This window comes from Sminthopsis crassicaudata, chromosome 4 (assembly GCF_048593235.1).
Source record: "Sminthopsis crassicaudata isolate SCR6 chromosome 4, ASM4859323v1, whole genome shotgun sequence".
NCBI lineage: Eukaryota > Metazoa > Chordata > Mammalia > Dasyuromorphia > Dasyuridae > Sminthopsis > Sminthopsis crassicaudata.
Genome location: NC_133620.1, coordinates 435,629,829 through 435,648,830, shown reverse-complemented (window position 1 = coordinate 435,648,830; position 19,002 = coordinate 435,629,829). Strand labels below are relative to the sequence as shown.

The following is a 19,002-nucleotide window of genomic DNA, read 5'->3' as shown; positions in this document are numbered from 1 at the left end:
AGTACCTACAATCTATTAAGAACTGTGGGGGAGAGAGAGAGGGATGGGAAAAGAAGGAGAGTGAGGAAAGGAGGGGGAGAGGAAGATACAATTATGTATAAACAAGATAAAGACAGGATAAATTCAGAATAGTCTCAGAAGGTACATATGGCAGCTAGGTGGTGCAGTAGGTTGTGTGCTAGACCTCGAGTCAAATTTGAGTTCAGAATCCTCCCTGAGAAACTTATTAGCTGGGCAGGTTAACTAATGCCTGCCTCCGTTTCCTCATATTTAAAATGGGGATCATATTAGTACTTACTTCCCAGAATTGTTATGATCAAATGAGATAATATTTGTAAAATACTTAGCAGAGTACCTAGTGCTTAAAAAATGCATGTTCCTTTCTTTTTCCCCAAACTTAACACCTTGAATGGGCAGAACCAATCTGTCCTTGAATGACAGATATATATAGTCTGTTACTAGGTCCCTTTCTATTGTCAGGAACTATAATACTTTATTCTCCATTTAAGAACCCCAGATCATCTCCATGAGTTGCTAGGATTTTAGTGAAGTACTGTACCACTTTTTTACCCCAAAGTTTCCAGTACTTATGGAATTACAGGACTGCTTCCTATCCCTAATCCTATGTACAGGGCACCTTATTCCTTGTTTTCATAACTGTTGATTCAGTGAATTATATGGTATATTACAGGCCATTTTTTTGTTAGATCTTATTGGAGGACCAGGACTCCTGGTGGAGGAATGGGGAACCTTCTATAGAACAGTCAGAAAGCATTTATTTATCACTTATTGTATGTCAGGCCCTGTACTAAGGGCTGGAAATACAAAGAAAAAAACCAACAATTTAACACTGTAAACAGACTAAGGTGTAGGTGGAGCTAGTTTCTTGGGCCAAGTTCTATTTAGCTTATATAGGATGGGCTTATGTACTATTTAAAGGCGAGTCATTTGCACGCACAAAAGTATGTATGGGCTTTGCCAGCCTGGTATAACTAATGCTAATTAATATTCCTGTATTCCATTCTGGTATTGCTTGCAAAGCCTTTCTCCCAAACCTGTGAAAGTGCATTTTCTTATTCTCTTGTCCCTTCTGTAAATGAGGAAAATGAGCAAGGGCACAGGATGGCAAAGCTAGTATCAGAACCCAGATTTGAAACTTAATTTCTAGGCTGCTGTCCTGAAGTTAGGAAGATCTGAGTTCAAATGTGGTCTCAGATACTTACTAGCTGTGTGACTCTTAACCCTGATTGTCTCCCCCCAAAAATAATAGTAATGAAATTTGTAATAAAAGAGAGAGTGTGGTATAGAACAGAGAAGGCTATTCTTAAAGCCAGGAAAATGATAGTGTGACACTGCAGTGTAATAATGAAAATCAACCAAAGATAACCCAACCTCACCCAGTGAATATCACCCAATGAATCATGGTGTCAGGGTTTAGGAAAATTACTAATTCAATCAGGAAGCTGTCTGAATAGCTAAGGTCTACGAGGCTCATGAAACACTATTGTAATGGGATTCCAATGGCAGGCCAACTGGACGATAAAGACCCATTCCAGGGAGCCTGCCAGTGTACTGTACCTGGTGCCAACCCATGTAGCGGATGTTTGGAGAGTACACTGCCTGAAAGCAGAATGGCAGACCCTGCCTTCTACTGTGGATGGAGCCCAAGGAAGCATTCTGCGTCTGTTTCCCATTGACTTCTTGTGGGATGATAGAAAGTCTTTTTATTGGCTACTGAATCAGAATTGAATGTTTTTCCTTCTTGCCATGGGGTATAAAGATGAACCTCTGAACTCTTGGGACCATAACCCTTTCCCTTGGAAACACTTGTGCAAAATCTAAAGGGGAGCTGGACCTCTTCATTTCATGTCATCATCCCATTCAGTAGCAGCACGTTCTTCAAGAATTTACCCCATTCATCCTTTGAGGACTGGGCCTTCATTAGGTAGTCCTTCCCCCCCTCCCTAATATTAACATATCATAATATCTTCCTTACATTTGCAGGAAAGAATCACCTCTGCAAAATCCACTCCATTTGTCACCAGCTAATGCCTTAAGTTTGCATGGAGAAAGTAGAAAAGGCAATAGAAAGAGAAGAGAGAAAGAGGCTCCTCCCTCTCTCCCTCCCTCTCTCTCTCTCCCTCCCTCCCCCCCCTCTCTCTCGCTCTCCCTCTCTCTCTCTGTCTCGTTCTCCCTCTCTCTGTCTCTCTCTCCTTCCCTCCCTCCCTCCCTACATCTCTCTCTGTCTCTCTATCTCTCTCTGTCCCTCCCTCCCTCTTTCTTTTCTCTTCTCTTCTTTCTCTCTCTTCTCTTTCTCTTTTTCTCTTTCTGTCTCTGACTCTCTGTCTCTGTCTCTCTCTGTTTCTCTCTCTCTCTCCCCTTTTTCTTAACCTCCCTGCAATTAAGAAAGAGATTCACAAAAAGAAAGCACCTTTATTCTCTCCCCTGGAAAACTATTCTTTTCCCGTTGAAGTTTCAAGGTTGGCTAATCCCAGGCTCCATTCTGAAGTTTGTTTGGAATCTCTAAGTTTGAAGCTATTCTGTTATTTAGGTCTCACAAGCCTTTGTAATGGGAATGTCATTCTGGCCTAGCCAACATGGAACTCCCAGGCGTCATTAAAAAGCTTCAGCTAAGCACCTGATGGTGGGCCTTCTAAAACAGATGTTAACACTCAAAAGGCTGATACTCTAGGAGCTTAGAATTCACAGACTCTCCAAGCTGGACAGGACTGTAGATTTCATCCAGTCCCAGTTATCCTGCCCATTTCAAGTGCTCTCTATGAACCTAGCTTGACATTGTAAGTATCATTGGTTCTAAGAAATAATAATGTTACATCGGAAATGAAAGGAACTGAGAACCTTATTCTTCTCCATTTCTAACCAGGAGACCCAGGGAAGTCTTCTATTATTACAGGAAAAAGGATTCATATCTCACTTCCAACAAATGATTCCTGATTTGGGGCAAGTGATAGACTCCCTAGATTTAAATTCTTCCTTTATTAAAGTGTTAGACTAGGTGACTTTTGAGGCCCTTTTCTATTTCTGAGAACTAGACTTCTCTGCCCAAGTGAAATGGTTTTCATAGAGTCTAAAATCCTTATTCTTTCTTTTTTTTTTTTTTTTTTTTTACCCTCTCTTTAGAGACCGGCTTTGCCGTCACGGCTATCTCTCGAACCCCTGGCGTAACCTACAGTGAATCATTTGACTTACAATGCATCATCAAGCCCCATTACCCCTCTTGGGTCCCAGTGTCAGTGACCTGGAGGTTCCAGCCTGTGGGCACCATTGAGTTCCACAACCTGGTGACTTTCACCCGGGATGGTGGGGTTCAATGGGGGGAAAGGTCCTCTAGCTTCCGAACACGTACTGCCATCGAGAAAGCAGAATCCAGCAACAACGTACGTCTGAGCATCAGTCGGGCCAGTGACACCGAGGCTGGCAAATACCAGTGTGTGGCCGAGCTTTGGAGAAAAAACCACAATAGTACCTGGACTCGTCTGGCAGAGAGAACATCCAACCTGTTGGAGATAAGAGTGCTGCAACCAGGTAAGAAGATCCCATTTGCCTTAATCTGGAGACATAGGCACAATAACCTGATGACTTCCTTTTCTATAAAACTGTCAAGAGAGTCCTTTTTGACCTATAGAAATAGGAATTTGTGGAAAGAGTACAGATTGTGGATTTGAGGCAAGTCAGTGGGGCAAGGAGCTGTTTCCTTATTTGTAAAATGATAGGAGCAGAATTGTCAAAATCAAGTACAAATAAGGGCCACAAATCACATAAAAGCATCTCTTTGGGGCCTGCATACTGGTTTAGAAAAACACATGTTAACGTTTGTGTTCTTCATTATATTTTTATTTATCTTGTTGAATATTTCCTGATTATATTTTACTATGATTCCCAACACATCACCATGTGTTTGACAATGCTGGCTGAATGACCTCTAAGATCCCTTGCAAATCAAGTTCCAACATTTTGCATTTCTAAGATTCTCAGCATGTTCATCTCTGACTCATTGAAACATTAATTTTCATTTGGGCAATATGACTTATATCTCATGGATGTTGATTACTCAGGAATTGTTCTATAATTGTATTAGTCACCTTCATTTATTGGGGAAATGTAGAAAAAAAGGGTATCCTCCATATTGACTCATTACTTACCTTCTGGGAGCATTTGTGTTACTCACTAAGGTAGTTCTAAGGAGGCTGACACAAATCATAGGCCAAGAGAGTTGAATATGAATTTTTTTTTAATTTTTACAAAAACTTTATGCATGGGTAATTTTCCAGCATTGACAATTGCAAAACCTTTTGTTTCAACTTTTCCCCTCCTTCTCCCCAATCCCTCTCCCAGATGGCAGGTTGATCAATACATGTTAAATATGTTAAAGTATAAGTTAAATGAATATATGTATACATGTCCAAACAGTTTGAATATGAATTTAAATTCATTTGGTGTCTTTTTTTCTTTTTAATCTAGACCCCAATTTCTTAAACTGCATGTTAAAACCCCATATGAGGTCTTGTAACTAAAATGTAGGGATCATGAAATTGTGATATATTATCAGTAATGTTTGACTTGCATACCTATTCTATATATCTATATACCCAAGGCCATGTAAAAATTTCTTTTTTTTTTAAATTTTATAATTATAAATTTTTTGACAGTACATATGCATGAGTAATTTTTAATAACATTATCCCTTGTATTCATTTTTCCAAATTTTCCCCTCCCTCCCCTAGATGACAGGCAATCCCATACATATTAAATGCGTTACAGTATAACCTAGATACAATATATGTGTGTAAATCCAATTTTCTTGTTGCATGTTAAGAATTTGATTCCGAAGGTATAAGTAACCTGGGTAGAAAGATAGTAGTGCTAATAGTTTACATTCAATTCCCAGAGTTCCCTCTCTGGGTGTAGCTATTTCTGTCCATCATTGATCAACTGGAAGTGAGTTGGATCTTCTTTATGTTGAAGATTTCCACTTCCATCAGAATACATCCTCGTACAGTATCATTGTTGAAGTGTATGGTGATCTTCTGGTTCTGCTCATTTCACTCAGCATCAGTTGATGTAAGTCTCTCCAGGCCTCTCTGTATTTCTCCTGTTGGTCATTTCTTACAGAGCAATAATATTCCATAACCTTCATATACCATAATTTACCCAACCATTCTCCAATTGATGGACATCCATTCATTTTCCAGTTTCTAGCTACTACGAAAAGGGCTGCCACAAACATTTTGGCACATACAGGTCCCTTTCCCTTCTTTAGTATTTCTTTGGGATATAAGCCCAGTAGTAGCACTGCTGGGTCAAAGGGTATGCACAGTTTGATAACTTTTTGGGCATACTTCCAGATTGCTCTCCAGAATGGTTGTATTCTTTCACAACTCCACCAACAATGCATCAGTGTCCCAGTTTTCCCACAGCCCCTCCAACATTCATCATTATTTGTTCCTGTCATCTTAGCCAATCTGACAGGTGTGTAGTGGTATCAAAGAGTTGTCTTAATTTGCATTTCTCTGATTTGGAACACTTTTTCATATGAGTGGATATAGTTTCAATTTCATCATCTGAGAATTGTCTGTTCATATCCTTTGACCATTTATCAATTGGAGAATGGCTTGATTTCTTATAAATGAGGGTCAGTTCTCTATATATTTTGGAAATGAGCCTTTATCAGAACCTTTAACTGTAAAAGTATTTTCCCAATTTGTTACTTCCCTTCTAATTTGTTTGCATTAGTTTGTTTGTACAAAAGCTTTTAAGTTTGATGTAATCAAAGTCTTCTATTTTGTGATCAATAATGATCTCTAGTTCTCCTCTGGTCATAAATTCCTTCCTCCTCCACAAGTCTGAGAGGTAGATTATCCTCTGTTCCTCTAATCTATTTATGATCTCATTCTTTATGCCTAATTCATGGACCCATTTTGATCTTATCTTGGTGTATGGTGTTAAGTGTGGGTCCATATCCATGTAAAAATTTCTTGAGTAAAAAAGGGTTACAGTAGGAAAAGTTTAAGAAGCTCTGATTTAAACTATTACTTAATTTTGGGGGTAACTCCTAGAGTAAAACTTCCCCATGGCAAGACAGATTGATGACTCATTTAGAACTTAATGGGTCAGTGGACTGTGACCCAAAGGCCAAATCAAGCCCACCAAATAGTCCAGGATCCAAGAAACATTTTTATATTTTTAAAATAAAATTTTTTAAAATGTAGAAGGTATTCTCATTCTAGGAGGAATGGTGAATAGAGTGTGGGGCCTTAGCTATAGGAACTATATTAGTTAACCCCATCCCTAGCACCTAGCACTAAGCATGTAGCAAGTGTTCATAGATAATAGACTGATTGATTTAGTCTAGTGGGGGAAAGCTGGGATATGTTGTTTTTAAAGAATTTTAGAGTCTATATGTATAGTATAGTATAAACATATATAGTATAATATATAACTATGTATAAAACAATAACATAAGATGGAGTATTAACTTCATATATAGTTTATTATTTTATGTAAATATTTAAAACTATGTATAGTATAATATAGTATAGTATAATCCATATAGTATAACATATATATTATAAATATACATGCAATGGAACATACATTATAATATAACATATTTATATATATATATATATATAAATAACTACAGCATAATATATGGTATAGTATAAACTTTATATGTAGTATAATATAATATAAACTATATATATATAATATGAAGTATATATTAAGCAAATAATTTGGAAGATTTGTTGACTCCTTTATGACAAAAATCTTTTCTGATTATGAGGTTGAGTATTTACTGATTAGATCAGAAATATCTTAACAGATCATAGAGTGTTAGATGCTTTGAGTTCCTGGAGGAAATCTGAGCTTCTGTTTTCATTTTGCAAATCAAAAAAACAGAGGTCTAGACAGAAGAAAGTTGCCTAAAGTCATATAATTATAATGAGTTCCAGATAATAATGGTAGCTTGCATCTATATAGCACCCACTATGTGCCAGGCTCTGTGCTAAGTGCTTTGCAAATATTACCTCATTTGAGCCTCACAACAACTTTGAGAGGTAAGTACTATTATTGTCCACATTTTGCAGAAGCTCTTCCAAGGTCACATAGCTAATGATTGTCTGAGTTGGGATTTGAACTTGAAGTCTTCCTGATTCCAGACATAGCACTCTATTCAGAGACACCTGTATCCGAAAATCAAACCCAGGTTTTCTGGCTCCCACATCCTATATATTCTTTTCTTTGGGAATATAAGAGAGATTCTAGAAATGATTTTTTTAAGAATACTATTTTAAATCTTTTATTTTTATAAGACCTTCATTTCTAAATCTATTTCCCTGTTCCCTACCCAGGGGATCATTCCTTGAAACAAAAGACAGAAGAAAGTGGGAGGGGAATACTTCAGCAATATTAACTAAACACATGAACTAAATATGACAGTCTATAAACATTGTTCCATACCTCAACCCCTTATTTCTACAAAGAAAAAAAAAGGAAGTGAATTTTCTTATGTTTTTTTAGAGCCATACCTGGTAAATAGACAGTAGTCTGGGGTGGGGGTTTTTTTTGGGGGGGAAGTTATTGTCTTTTCTATTTATATGGTTATAATCATTGTGTATATTATGTTTCCTGGTTCTGCTGGTATCACTTTGCATCAGTTGTTTCCCTGAATTCTTGATATTCATCTCTTTTTACAGCACAGTGATTCTCTTACTTGTTGCATACTACAGTGTGTTTAGAGGCAACTAAGTGACACTGTATGTGCAGGGTGCAGGACCTGGAGTGTGTGACCCTGGACAAGTCAGTCCACCCTATTTGCCTTAGTTTTCTCATCTGTACAGTAAGTTGGAAAAAGAAATGACAAACCATTTCTGTATTTCTGCCAAGAAAGCCCCAAATAGAGTTATGAACAGTTCAAAGACGAATGGAGGAAATTAGGTAACAAACAACTATGAGCAGAGAAGAGATATATGGGATGAATTGGAGGTAATTTCAGAAGGAAGGTACTAGATCAAGGAGGACTAGGAAAGGCTTTTTGCAGAAGGGAGGACTTTAAGACTTGTAGGAAGTTAGAAAGTGGAAATGAAGAGGGAGAGCATCCCAGATGTGGGGGATAGCTAGTGAAAATGGTCAGAATTGGGGAACAACAAGTTCAATGTCCCTAGATTATAGAATCTGTAGTGGAGGAATAAAATATGAGAAAACTAGCAAGTTAGGAAGGGTTGAAAAAGTGAAACAAAGAGATTTTATATTTGATCCTGGAGGTGATAGGGAGAATTTATTGAATTAAGGGATGAGGGAAGGAGAAGAAGACCCTTCACTTCAAGACCAAATTGACAGGGGCGTACAGATTGGAGTGGGGTGAGACTTGAGGCAAAAGGACCTACTAGAATGTTATTGCATCCATTTAGGCATGAGATTAAAAAAAACATTTTATCAGGATGTTTATAGTGTCAGAAGAGAGAAGGGAAGAAAATGGTGTTAGCAATTTAGAGTTGCAAAGACTTTGACAACTGATTGGTCTGGGATGTTTGGGAAGAGAATGGTATCTAATAATCAGTAATAGAGTTTAGGGAGAATGTATGTAGAATCTTTCTGTCTTTGACCCGTTTGGGGTATATGCTTAACAGCAGAGTCTCTGAATTAAAGAATATGAACATATTAGTAATTTTTTAAAAAATGTAATTCCAAATTTTTTCTGGAAATTGCTTTTTAAAAACAAATATTTTTAAAATCAAAGTACTTTATATTTTTAAATAAAAATAAAGGAATTTTAAGTAAATTCATTTTGTTATTGGAATGGCAGTGAGCATTAGTTCATAAAAGACTTTAGGGGCAGCTAGGTGGCGCAGTGGATAGAGCACCAGCCCTAGAGTCAGGAGGACCTGAGTTCAAATTTGGCCTCAGATATTTAACACTTCCTAGCTGTGTGACCCTGGGCAAATCATTGAACCCCAATTGCCTCAGCAAAAAATAAATAAATGAATGAATGAATAAATAAATATAAAAGACTTTAGTTAAATAATCCAGAGACAGACACATAGAGAATGAGTGGCCATTAGAGGAGAAAACTCAGTAAAATTTTAAATTCCTGAAGACAGGAACTTTGTTGAGTTTTTTTGTCTTTGTATCTGATATGTATAATATGATCTTTGTGGAAATTAGATCCAAACTGATAAGGGAAAATTAGGAAAATTAGTTGCCTTGTGTGACCTTGGGCAAATCAATTTCAGTGTTTGAACCTTTACTGTAAAATGGGGGTACTTATTGTGTATATATATATATATAAGAAATTAGTACATATGAGTTGTGTTTGAGATATATACCTAAAAGTACATGATTATGGCTAGCAGGAGTTAAATTAGGGCCTTGGAGTACAGTGTTACTACTAAGGAGTGTCAGGCACTAGGGAGGATGTATCCCATTAAGTGTGGTTTTTTCCCACTTTATTAAATATTTATGCTTGTAGCACTTAATATATTCCAAATTGTTTCATATTCACTTTCCCTATTATTCCTCAAACCCATCTGGTTTAGAAACTGGTGTCCTCATCTTACACCAGAGATGGAGGAAAGAGGAAGAAGGAGGCTGTGATTTCCCCCAAGATCACACATTTGCATGTACTCTTTCTAGTTTGTTTTCACTTTCAAAATATTTTATCTTCCTTTTTTTGTGTACTTGAGATGTCAGAAGAGAACAGCCTAGTCATACCGTTTGGGGTTTGTTTCTTGGGTTTTTTTTTTTTTTTTGTTATTATGTTTTGTTTGGGGTTAGTTGTTTTTGTGGGGGATAGGGAATGGGTAGGTGAAGGGAAATCTTTTTGACATTTATATTTTTTAAACCCCATTCTATTTTTATAGAGAGCCAGTATCTCCCCTCTGTGTTCTGTGAGTCCTTAGCTATGATCTGTGGAACTGAGTTCCAGAGAAGCACTTTGGTGCTCTTTGATAGAAGATTTGTTTATACTGCATATGGTAAACTGATGCTCACTCTGCCCAATGGCTTCTTTGATCATTGGGAATTTCAGGTGTTTTGTTTTGTTTTGACTCATTCACCTTTCCATTCTCTTAGTGTAGGGGTAATTGCCTGCCTCCTGCATCTTTCATAATGTCTGGCTTATTTTTGGTATCTAAGTATTTCTAAGTGATTCTGATTGAATGCTTCTCTTGGATGAATATGCTGCTCTAGTGTCTTATCCCGTAACCTCCCCTCTATTCCTTGGCCATCTTCTGGCTCCTAGAGTTAAATGGAAACCCAAGGGATGTATTGTTGCTTGACTTATTCTGTTCCCTGAAGAGCCAGTGGTCACCATGATGTTATTTACTCTAAGGAGGCTATCTCCCTTGGTTATCCATTTGTATCACCAGAGTGTGACTTTGCCATAGGTGGGGAGGGGTATTTGATTGGTACAAATTTGGGATGGTTAAAATAATGGCTTATTGCCATTAGGCTCACAGATTTATAGCTAGCAGCAATCTTAGAGTTCATTTAGCCCAGTGCCCTTATTTCACAGCTGAAGGACAAAGGCCTTGCCCAGGGTCCCCCAGGTAGGGAGTAAGTGATGGAGCTGGGATTCAAACTCAAGTCCTCTCATTTCAAATAATGTACTCTTTAATTTCTCTTAGGTTGCTCAAATTCTCCTCTTTGCTTAAGTCCTCAAATAAAATTAAATTAGGAATTGAAGTGTTGAATCAGGTGGAAGTTGAGGAGGTCTGAATCAGGGAGGAGGGGCAGGCTAATATCCCTGCTTCTAATCATTGTCTACATTAAAGTGTTGGATCCTTTGTTACCAATCCACAAAGGAAATCCAAGAAATTTCTGAGAGGCAAGTGCTAGGCCATTTGCTTTTTGCCAATGGGTGGAGCCTAGCTTGACTCCCACTCTTTAGTCAGTTATGTTTGAGTCCCTAGGGGAAACTCAGTAGGGAGAACTTTTTTTGTTGTTGTTTTTTTGTTTTTTAAGCCAGGCTGACACATTTTGATTCCTAATCATTTTTTACTCTTTTAATTTTGAAACTTAATATCCCTTCAATTTGGGCCAACACAAAAAGCACTCTACCACTGTGTCTCTCCAAACACAGAAGCAATAAGAGAAATGTCAGCACTCATTTTCCAAATGTTTACAACCAGATCTTGGTCTGGCTATTAAATATTGCACATTAAAATTGACAGAGCAATAAACAAGCTTATACTTGGACAGCCTCCGGTGGTAGAAAGCTATCCTGTCAGTAGTTGCCTTGCTCCTGGGACTTTGCTGATGGGCAGTCGGGATGAATATTTAATACCCTGTGGATGTTGCCAAACCAGTTTTCTTCTGTTCCTTAATGCTGATCTGGCTGTTTGGGGGCTTTTCCTCTGATTTTTATTCAAGAGCATGTGATCCACTAACTCTTTGTCACAGCTGGATAAATTGACTAACCAATCACTTGGATTGTGGTACTCACTTCCCCTAGCTCCAGCTTCTAGGAACTTGCTCCCTTCCCATAATTTCCCTCCCTCTCTTCCAAATAGTTTAAATTTCTTTTCTACACAGGCAGTGATAATTCCCTGCCTTCTACCTTGGGTCCATGTATCAAGTTTAGTGAACAGACATGGCTGTCAAATCCAAAAACTATTGGGTTTGAATTCTGCCTTAGACACATGGACACAGCTTTAGATACTAGCTGTGACTCTGGGCAAATTATTTAACTTAGTTTTTTTATTTATAAAATGGGAATGATACAACATAATATTTTCACTTTTTGTTGTTGTTTGCTTGCATTTTGTTTTCTTTTTAATTTTTTTCCCTTTTTGATCTGATTTTTTTTGTGCAGCACGATAATTGTGGAAATATGTATACAATAATGTTTAATATATATTGGATTATTTGTGTCTAAGGGAGGGAGTGGAGGAAAAGGAGGGAGAAAAAAATTTGGAACACAAGGTTTTGCAAGAGTGAATGTTGAAAACTATCCACGTATGTGTTTTGAAGATAAAAAGCTTAAAAAAAAAAAAAAAAAAAAAGACAGGGGTGACACCATCTACTTCAACTAATGTTGTTATTGCTGTTCAGTTATTTAATTCCTGTCCAACTCTTTGTGACTCCATTTGGGGTTTTCTTGGCAAAGATACTGAAGTGGCTCACCATTTCCTTCTCTAGCCCATTTTACAAATGAGGAAACTGAGGCAAACAAGGTTATGTGACTTGTCTAAAGTCACACAACTAGTAAGGCTGGATTTGAACTTAGGTCTGACTCTATATCCATTGCCTCACATAGTTACTCTTACTTGACTTTAGTGTGCATTGAGATGTTCTAATATAAAGCACTTGAGAAATCTTCAAAATGCTTTACATATATAAATGTCAGGTGGTATCATCATCATTGTCTTCCATCAGTGGCCTGGGGCTTCTGAACAAAGTTATTCACCATTCAAGCTGCTACTGGTGGTAACTAAAAAATTGTATGTGGAGGCAGGTGGGGCAGGGCTAGGACTTCATATAATTCTTTCAGCAAATGCTTCTGAGTTAGAGAATTAATGGTCTCTTTAAGTGGGACATTGATAAATTGGAGCATATCCAAAGTAGGATATCCAAGATAATGAGGGAACTTGTATCACATTATAGAATTATTTTTCATTTTTAATTAAATATCTATTTAAAACATTAAATATCTATGCTTCCCACTCCCCCAGTATTATCCCTTCCCTCTCTCCTCCCCCACCATCAGTAAGAGAAAGAGTGGAGCCGTAGGAGGGAGAGGGAAGCTCTTTTAACAAATAAACACAAGTATATTTTGCTTGACATACACATATCCCCAGGCAAAAAAACCAAATCCTTCTGTTGGCCATGTCTCAAGACTGTATACCCCAATTTGCACCCTGAATCTTTTGCCTCTATTTCTGGAACAGGATAGCACAGTTTATCATAGCTCCTTTGGAATGGATGTTGACCATTTCATTGATCAGGATTCTTAACCCTTTCAGTCATTTGTCTTTACGATGTTACTGACACAATATAACTTGCTCTCCTAGTTCTTATCACTTTACTCAGCATCAGTTCAGACAAATTGTCCAAGTTTCTCTGAAACCATCCCCTTCATCATTCTTATAAGCCAATAGCATTCTATTCCATTCAGATACCTAACTTGTTCAGCCATTTCACATCATAAAATTGTTTGAAGAAACTGGAATTGTTTAGCCTGGAGAAGATTGTTTTTCAATATTTTTCATGGGATCATAGTGTTTGGAAGGGACTCTAGATGGTCCAAACCTAAAATGTGAAACTGAGGCATAGAGGGATTAAGTTCCAAAGGGCATAGAGTTAGTAAATGGCATGATGTCATTTGTAACCAAATCTTCTACTCTGAATCCAGCCCTCTATTGACTTTACCAAGCTACTTTTTATATGAAGGGCTGTCAAATATAGAAGAGCTTGGTTTTTATTCTGTGTGATTCCAGAGGACAGAACTAAGGATAGGGAGGGAAGAAGGAGGGTGAAGGAGGAGTAGAAGGCAAGGCAAGAAACACGGCATCAAAAACAATTTCCCAGGATTTAGAGCTGTGCGGCAATGTAGTTGGCTGCCTTGTGAAATAGGGTGTTCTCTTTCACTGTAAGTCTTCCAGAAGGGATGATCCTCTTGCTTCTTCTATAAAGTTGGACTGGTTGAGTTCTAAAGTCTCATTTAGCTCAGATTCTATAATTTGAAATATAGATACCTGCTATGGGCACGATGCCATAGGAATCACTGAATAGGGAATAGGTGGGAGTGGAGGGGGGGAGAGGGAGAAGAGAGAACATGAGATGATATATTAGTGCTTTAAGAAAGAAGCAAAGAAGGACCTACGGGAATTCAGAAGATAATTCACTTCTGCTAAAATAGACAACAAATTATATATTACCTAGGAAATATACTATCAATAAAAAGATACAATGGTTATATGTCAATAATCAATAAGAACTCTACTAGCATCTTGGGGATATCAAGAGAAATCATTCAATGTCTTTAGGGAGAAAACATGGTGCAGTTAGGTGGATCATAGAAGGCTAGATCTGGAGTCAGGAAATCCTGAGATCAAATCCAGCCTCAGATACTTAGTGATTTGTGACCCTGGGCAATTCATTTAGCATCCTTGTATTTTAGTTTCTTCATCCATAACATTAGGATAATTGTTACATCTTTCTGGCAATACTATTGTGAGGATTTAATGAAACAATATTTGTAAAACACTTAGCCTAGTGCCAAGCATACAGTAAGTGCTATATAACAAATTATCATCATCATTAGAACATATGCATGAAAGGCCAAGTTTCTACCTAACATCCATATCCAGAGAACATCCATATCAGAATAATCAGAAATTCATTGGGATATTTGAGATATGGCAAGGCTTCATGAATGAGTGATGGAGTTGCAGTCAGACCTGAGTTCAAATCCTGATTCTTCTAATTTCCTTTGTAATCATTAGCATGACATTTCATCTTTCTGTCCTGTAGTTTTTCCATTAATAGAATAACAAGGTTGGACAGGTGCTGTCTAAGGTCCTCTCTCTGGAACTCTTTAGATTTTCTGCTCCTCTTTGCCATGAGTCCTCTGTCTCCTATAGACTTGTTATGTCTTCTAAGACTGAAACTTTTTTTTTAATCTGTATTTACTTCCTTGCTTGGTATCTGGTCAGGACAAATAATTCTGCAGTCTATGTATGTAACTGCTGTAGGCCATGGTTGTCAGTAGTGTTAATATAGCAACCTCAACAACAAACAAACATGGCAGCTTTTTTAAAAAATGCCTGTTGCATGCAGGGCACTGGGAGAATTCAGATTTTGCCTCTTGTAGGAGTTCATAGTCTGTGAGAGATAAGACAAACATAGATAACTATGAAATACAGTTTAAGATTGTGCGTTGGAATTATAAAACAAATGCTGTATGCTTGGCAGCATGGGGTACTGGATAGAAAGTCATTCTGAAAACTAGGAAGCTCTTGCTTTTGAATCCTGCCTTGACTTTAACTTGGTCTTTGATCAAATCATTTAATGACTCGAACCTTAGGTTGCTTTTTGATAAAACTTGATTTTTTTTTTTTTAAAGTGCTTATTGGCGCATGGACTCTTTGGACCTTAACCATTTTTTTTTGGGGGGGGGGAGTGAGACTCAGTTTCTCTGAACCTTTGTTTCCTTATCTGTAAAAAGACTGTTCATCTCAGTAGATTGTTGGGAAGAAGGATTTGTAAATTGTTGAAAGGATGAGATGAGGTCTAAGGGGACTGGAAATTATTAGTAGCCAAGTAGTCAAAGAAGATTTTCTGGAGGAATGGGCATTTGAATTGGATTCTGAAAACTTCAAGAGAGTTCACTGAGGCAGTTAGGATTCCCCCTTGATGTGAGGAATAGTGTAGACAAAAGCATATAATTCAGAGTGCAGTGTCTAATCTGGCACTTGTGTCCCAAGAGTACCTAGGGGGTGGAGGGAGAAAGTAGGGGAGAAAGGAAAGCTCTAGGAGGATCTGGGAAAAATAATTGGATTTAATCTGGAATTAGGGGCCTAGCTTAATCAGGGACTCATTTTGGAAATTCTCCAACAGAACAAATAGTCAGGGGATAACTTAAAAGTAAAGCAGAATGCACCGCATTCCATCATTAAACAAGATGATGCTACCACTGAAAGTGATGAATCCTGGCTCCTGAGATTTCTGGTTTCATAGAGGCTGAGAGAGAGTCAATCGTTTAACAAGTGTTTATTAAATCTTACTCTGTGTCAAGCATTGTTTTAGGCACTGGGGATATAAATATGGAAGGAAGAAAGGAGAAAGGGAAGAAAGGAGGAGGGGGGAGAAAGAGAGGCAGGGAGGGAGGAAGGAAGGAAAAAGAGGAAAGAAGGAAAGAAAAGAAAATTTCTTACTCTCTATTCTTTTTTTTCCCTGAAGCTGGGGTTAAGTGACTTGCCTAGGGTCACACAGCTAGGAAATATTAAGTGTCTGAGACCAGATTTGAATTTGGGTCCTCCTGAATTCAGGGCTGGTGCTCTATCCACTGTGCCACCTAGCTGCCCCCAAAAAATTTCTTACTCTCAATATATCTACATTTTAATGAGAGAGACAAGAAGTACATATATAAAAATATACAACATAAAAATAAAATTAGTTAAATGCAAAGGCTTTTAGGAGGGAAGGCACTAGTATTTGGGAGCAGGAAAGACTTCATGCAAAAGATAACACTCAGCATCATCTTAATGTACTTTATGAAACAGAAGGAAGGAGGGATAACATTCTAAGATTGGGAGACAGCCAATGTAAAATTATGGAGATATTAGCTAGAGTGTCATGTGTGAGGAGCAGAAAGAAGGTCATTTTGTCTGGGTCATAGAGTTCTGGAGAGTGAAAGATGACCAATGAAGCTAAAAAGGAAAAAAAAAAAACAGATTGGAACAAGGTGTGTAGGGTTTTCAGATATAAACAGCAATTTATGTTTGATCCTAGACATAATAGGAAGCCACATGGAATTAAGTAAGAGAGTCACATAATTAGATATGCACTTAAGGAAAATTATTCTGGCAATACTGTGTAGAATGGACTGAACTGGGGAGAGTTGAAGCAAGAAGTCTAATTAGGAGACATTTTATTCTAAATGATGAGGAGCTGGACTGAAGGGTAGCACTTTGAAGAGAGAGGAAGATTTCATAGGTGAAGATAGCAATGGCAAGATATGGCAATTCTGGCTATGTGAAAATGAGGAAATAAAATAATAACCCAGGTGATGAACCTTAAAAACCTGCCTTTGACAAAAAGTGAGAAGTTTGAAAGAGGGAAAGATTTTTGGAGAAAGGTAATGAGTTCCATTTTGGACACATTGAATCATGTCTTTGGAATATCCGGTTGGTGTAGTGTGAGACTAAAAGCACTAAAAGGGGAGACATTGTATATAGAAGTAGATGTATAGATTAAATAGATACATATGTGTCAACAAATATACATGACTTCTGTGAACAGAAATCATAATTAAGTCTGTGGGAACTGATGAAGTTACTGAGAGAGATTGTAAAGGGAAGAGAGAAGGGGATCTAGAGTAAAATCTTGAGGAACACCCACAGTTAAGTCTGTTATAAATACGGAACCAAGGAGACTGAGGAGTGATGATCCAGGAAAGAGGTGAATTGGGAGAGAGGAGAATAGATGAAAACATTGGGAGGAGAAGAGAATATTCAATAGTGTCTTATGCATTAGATAAATCAAGAAGGTTGATGACTGAAAAAAAGACTATTCAATTTGGCAGTTAATCCATCATTGGTAACTTTGGATGAAAAGGTAGTTTCAGGTGAATGATGGGGCAACTACCCTAGTTTTTTTTGTTATTTAAGAACTTAACAAGAGTGTTAGCCATTTAAATAGAAAGAAGGTGCTACAGTCAGTATTGGTCAGTTATCTAGTAAGAATGTATAACTGACTTCACTGGACGTAGGAATGTACAGTCAGCCTCCGGCTACAGAGGTAACCCTTGCTGGACTTGAGATGTGGAAGAGAAAAATAGCAAGCTTGGAATAGAAGTTGAGCTCTGGCCTGCCTGCCAGCTGTGTGCCTTATTCCCCAAATGCCTTTCTTTCCAATTTCTCAACACTTCACAATATTTTGATGTGAGGAGAATAAATGGAAATGACTTAAAAAAAACACACAACAAAAAACCATTTCTTCTCTTTTGATTCTTGCTTTCTGTGCCCAGTGACTGTGTTGCTGTTTAGTCATAGGATACCAATTTAACATATGCAGTTTCTATAGCAATTGAGGTTTCCTTAGTAACGGTTGCAAAAATAATCTGGCCCCAATTAATAATACATTTTAAGGCTATTTCTACACTACACTAAACAACCAAATTATTTGGCAAAGAACCAGATAATTCAGATGGTATCATCTGCACTGATCTCATCTGCATATGGAATATTTGTTTGGAAAAGCTTAAAAAAAAAAAAAAAAAAGGAGGGGGGGGCAGAACTGGTTGTTGCATGTGTCACAGGATGCTTGCCAGTCCAAAAAATCTGGATCAGTTAGCAGGTGTAGAGTGGCAAGCTAATATGAATCAAATTTCCCAAGCTTTTGAGCTTCCTACCAAAATCTGCCCTCAAAGGTCTGTCACTGAGTAGGAAAGAAAGATAAATGTTGGACTTAATTAACAAAAATATCAAAGCAGGAATAGGGCATTGAGAAATGGGATTTTCCACAAAAAGATGCCTAGTAGTTTGTCAGTAAGCTTTTTTCCTCAGCTTTATTGATTAGTAGCTTGAATGGTATGTATGGATTTATGAAAATATGTCTAGAGACATCCTTAGAATGAGGCAGTATGGTATAATGAAGACTGATGGGTTTGGAGTCAGTATAGATCTAAGTTCAGATGTTACCACTGATGCCAGTTGTCGCTTGAGGAATTCCTTATCTATCAAATAGGGATAACCCTTTTTTTGCCTCTATATTACTTTTAGGATCATCTAGTCTAGCCCTTTTATATTACAACTAAGGAAACTGAGGCCCAAGGAGTTAAAGTGAATTCTGTCAGTCACACAGGTGGTAAGCATCAGGGGCAGGTTTGAATCCAGCCTCTGAGTCTATTTTAGAACCAGTATTCTTTCTTTTATATCACACTCCTTCCTCATGGAGTTGTTGTGAGGATCAGATGTGATAATGTATATAAAAATTTGATAATCTTCCAACGCCTGATTCATAGTCTAGGACTTAGACTAAGCCACACTTTCAGTTCTTTTTCTCTACCCTTCTTGTGATCAACAGCACACATGGACTAGACAGCTGGCTGGATTACGTGCGTGCAAACACACACACACACACACACACACACACACACACACACACCACACACACACACACACACACACACACACACACACACACACACCAGTTGTGACTTAATCCATTTTTGGTTCTCTGAAAGTAACTGGCCCTTTTGGGAATGAAGCTTGGTCTATGGGTCGCACTGCATACTAACTAACTAGCCAGAGCCAGCAG

General features: G+C 37.7%; 1 protein-coding gene across 5 annotated transcripts in view; it reads left to right on the top strand.

The window, feature by feature from the left end:
- The window catches only part of IGSF3 (immunoglobulin superfamily member 3), a 127,557-nt gene that overhangs the window by 88,886 nt on the left and 19,669 nt on the right, over positions 1 to 19,002 (top strand). For all 5 annotated transcript variants that reach the window (XM_074263181.1, XM_074263180.1, XM_074263178.1 and 2 more), the window contains one exon: positions 3,142 to 3,546. In XM_074263181.1, coding sequence (XP_074119282.1) covers positions 3,142 to 3,546 — 405 coding nt within the window. The remainder of the gene's footprint in view (positions 1 to 3,141; positions 3,547 to 19,002) is intronic.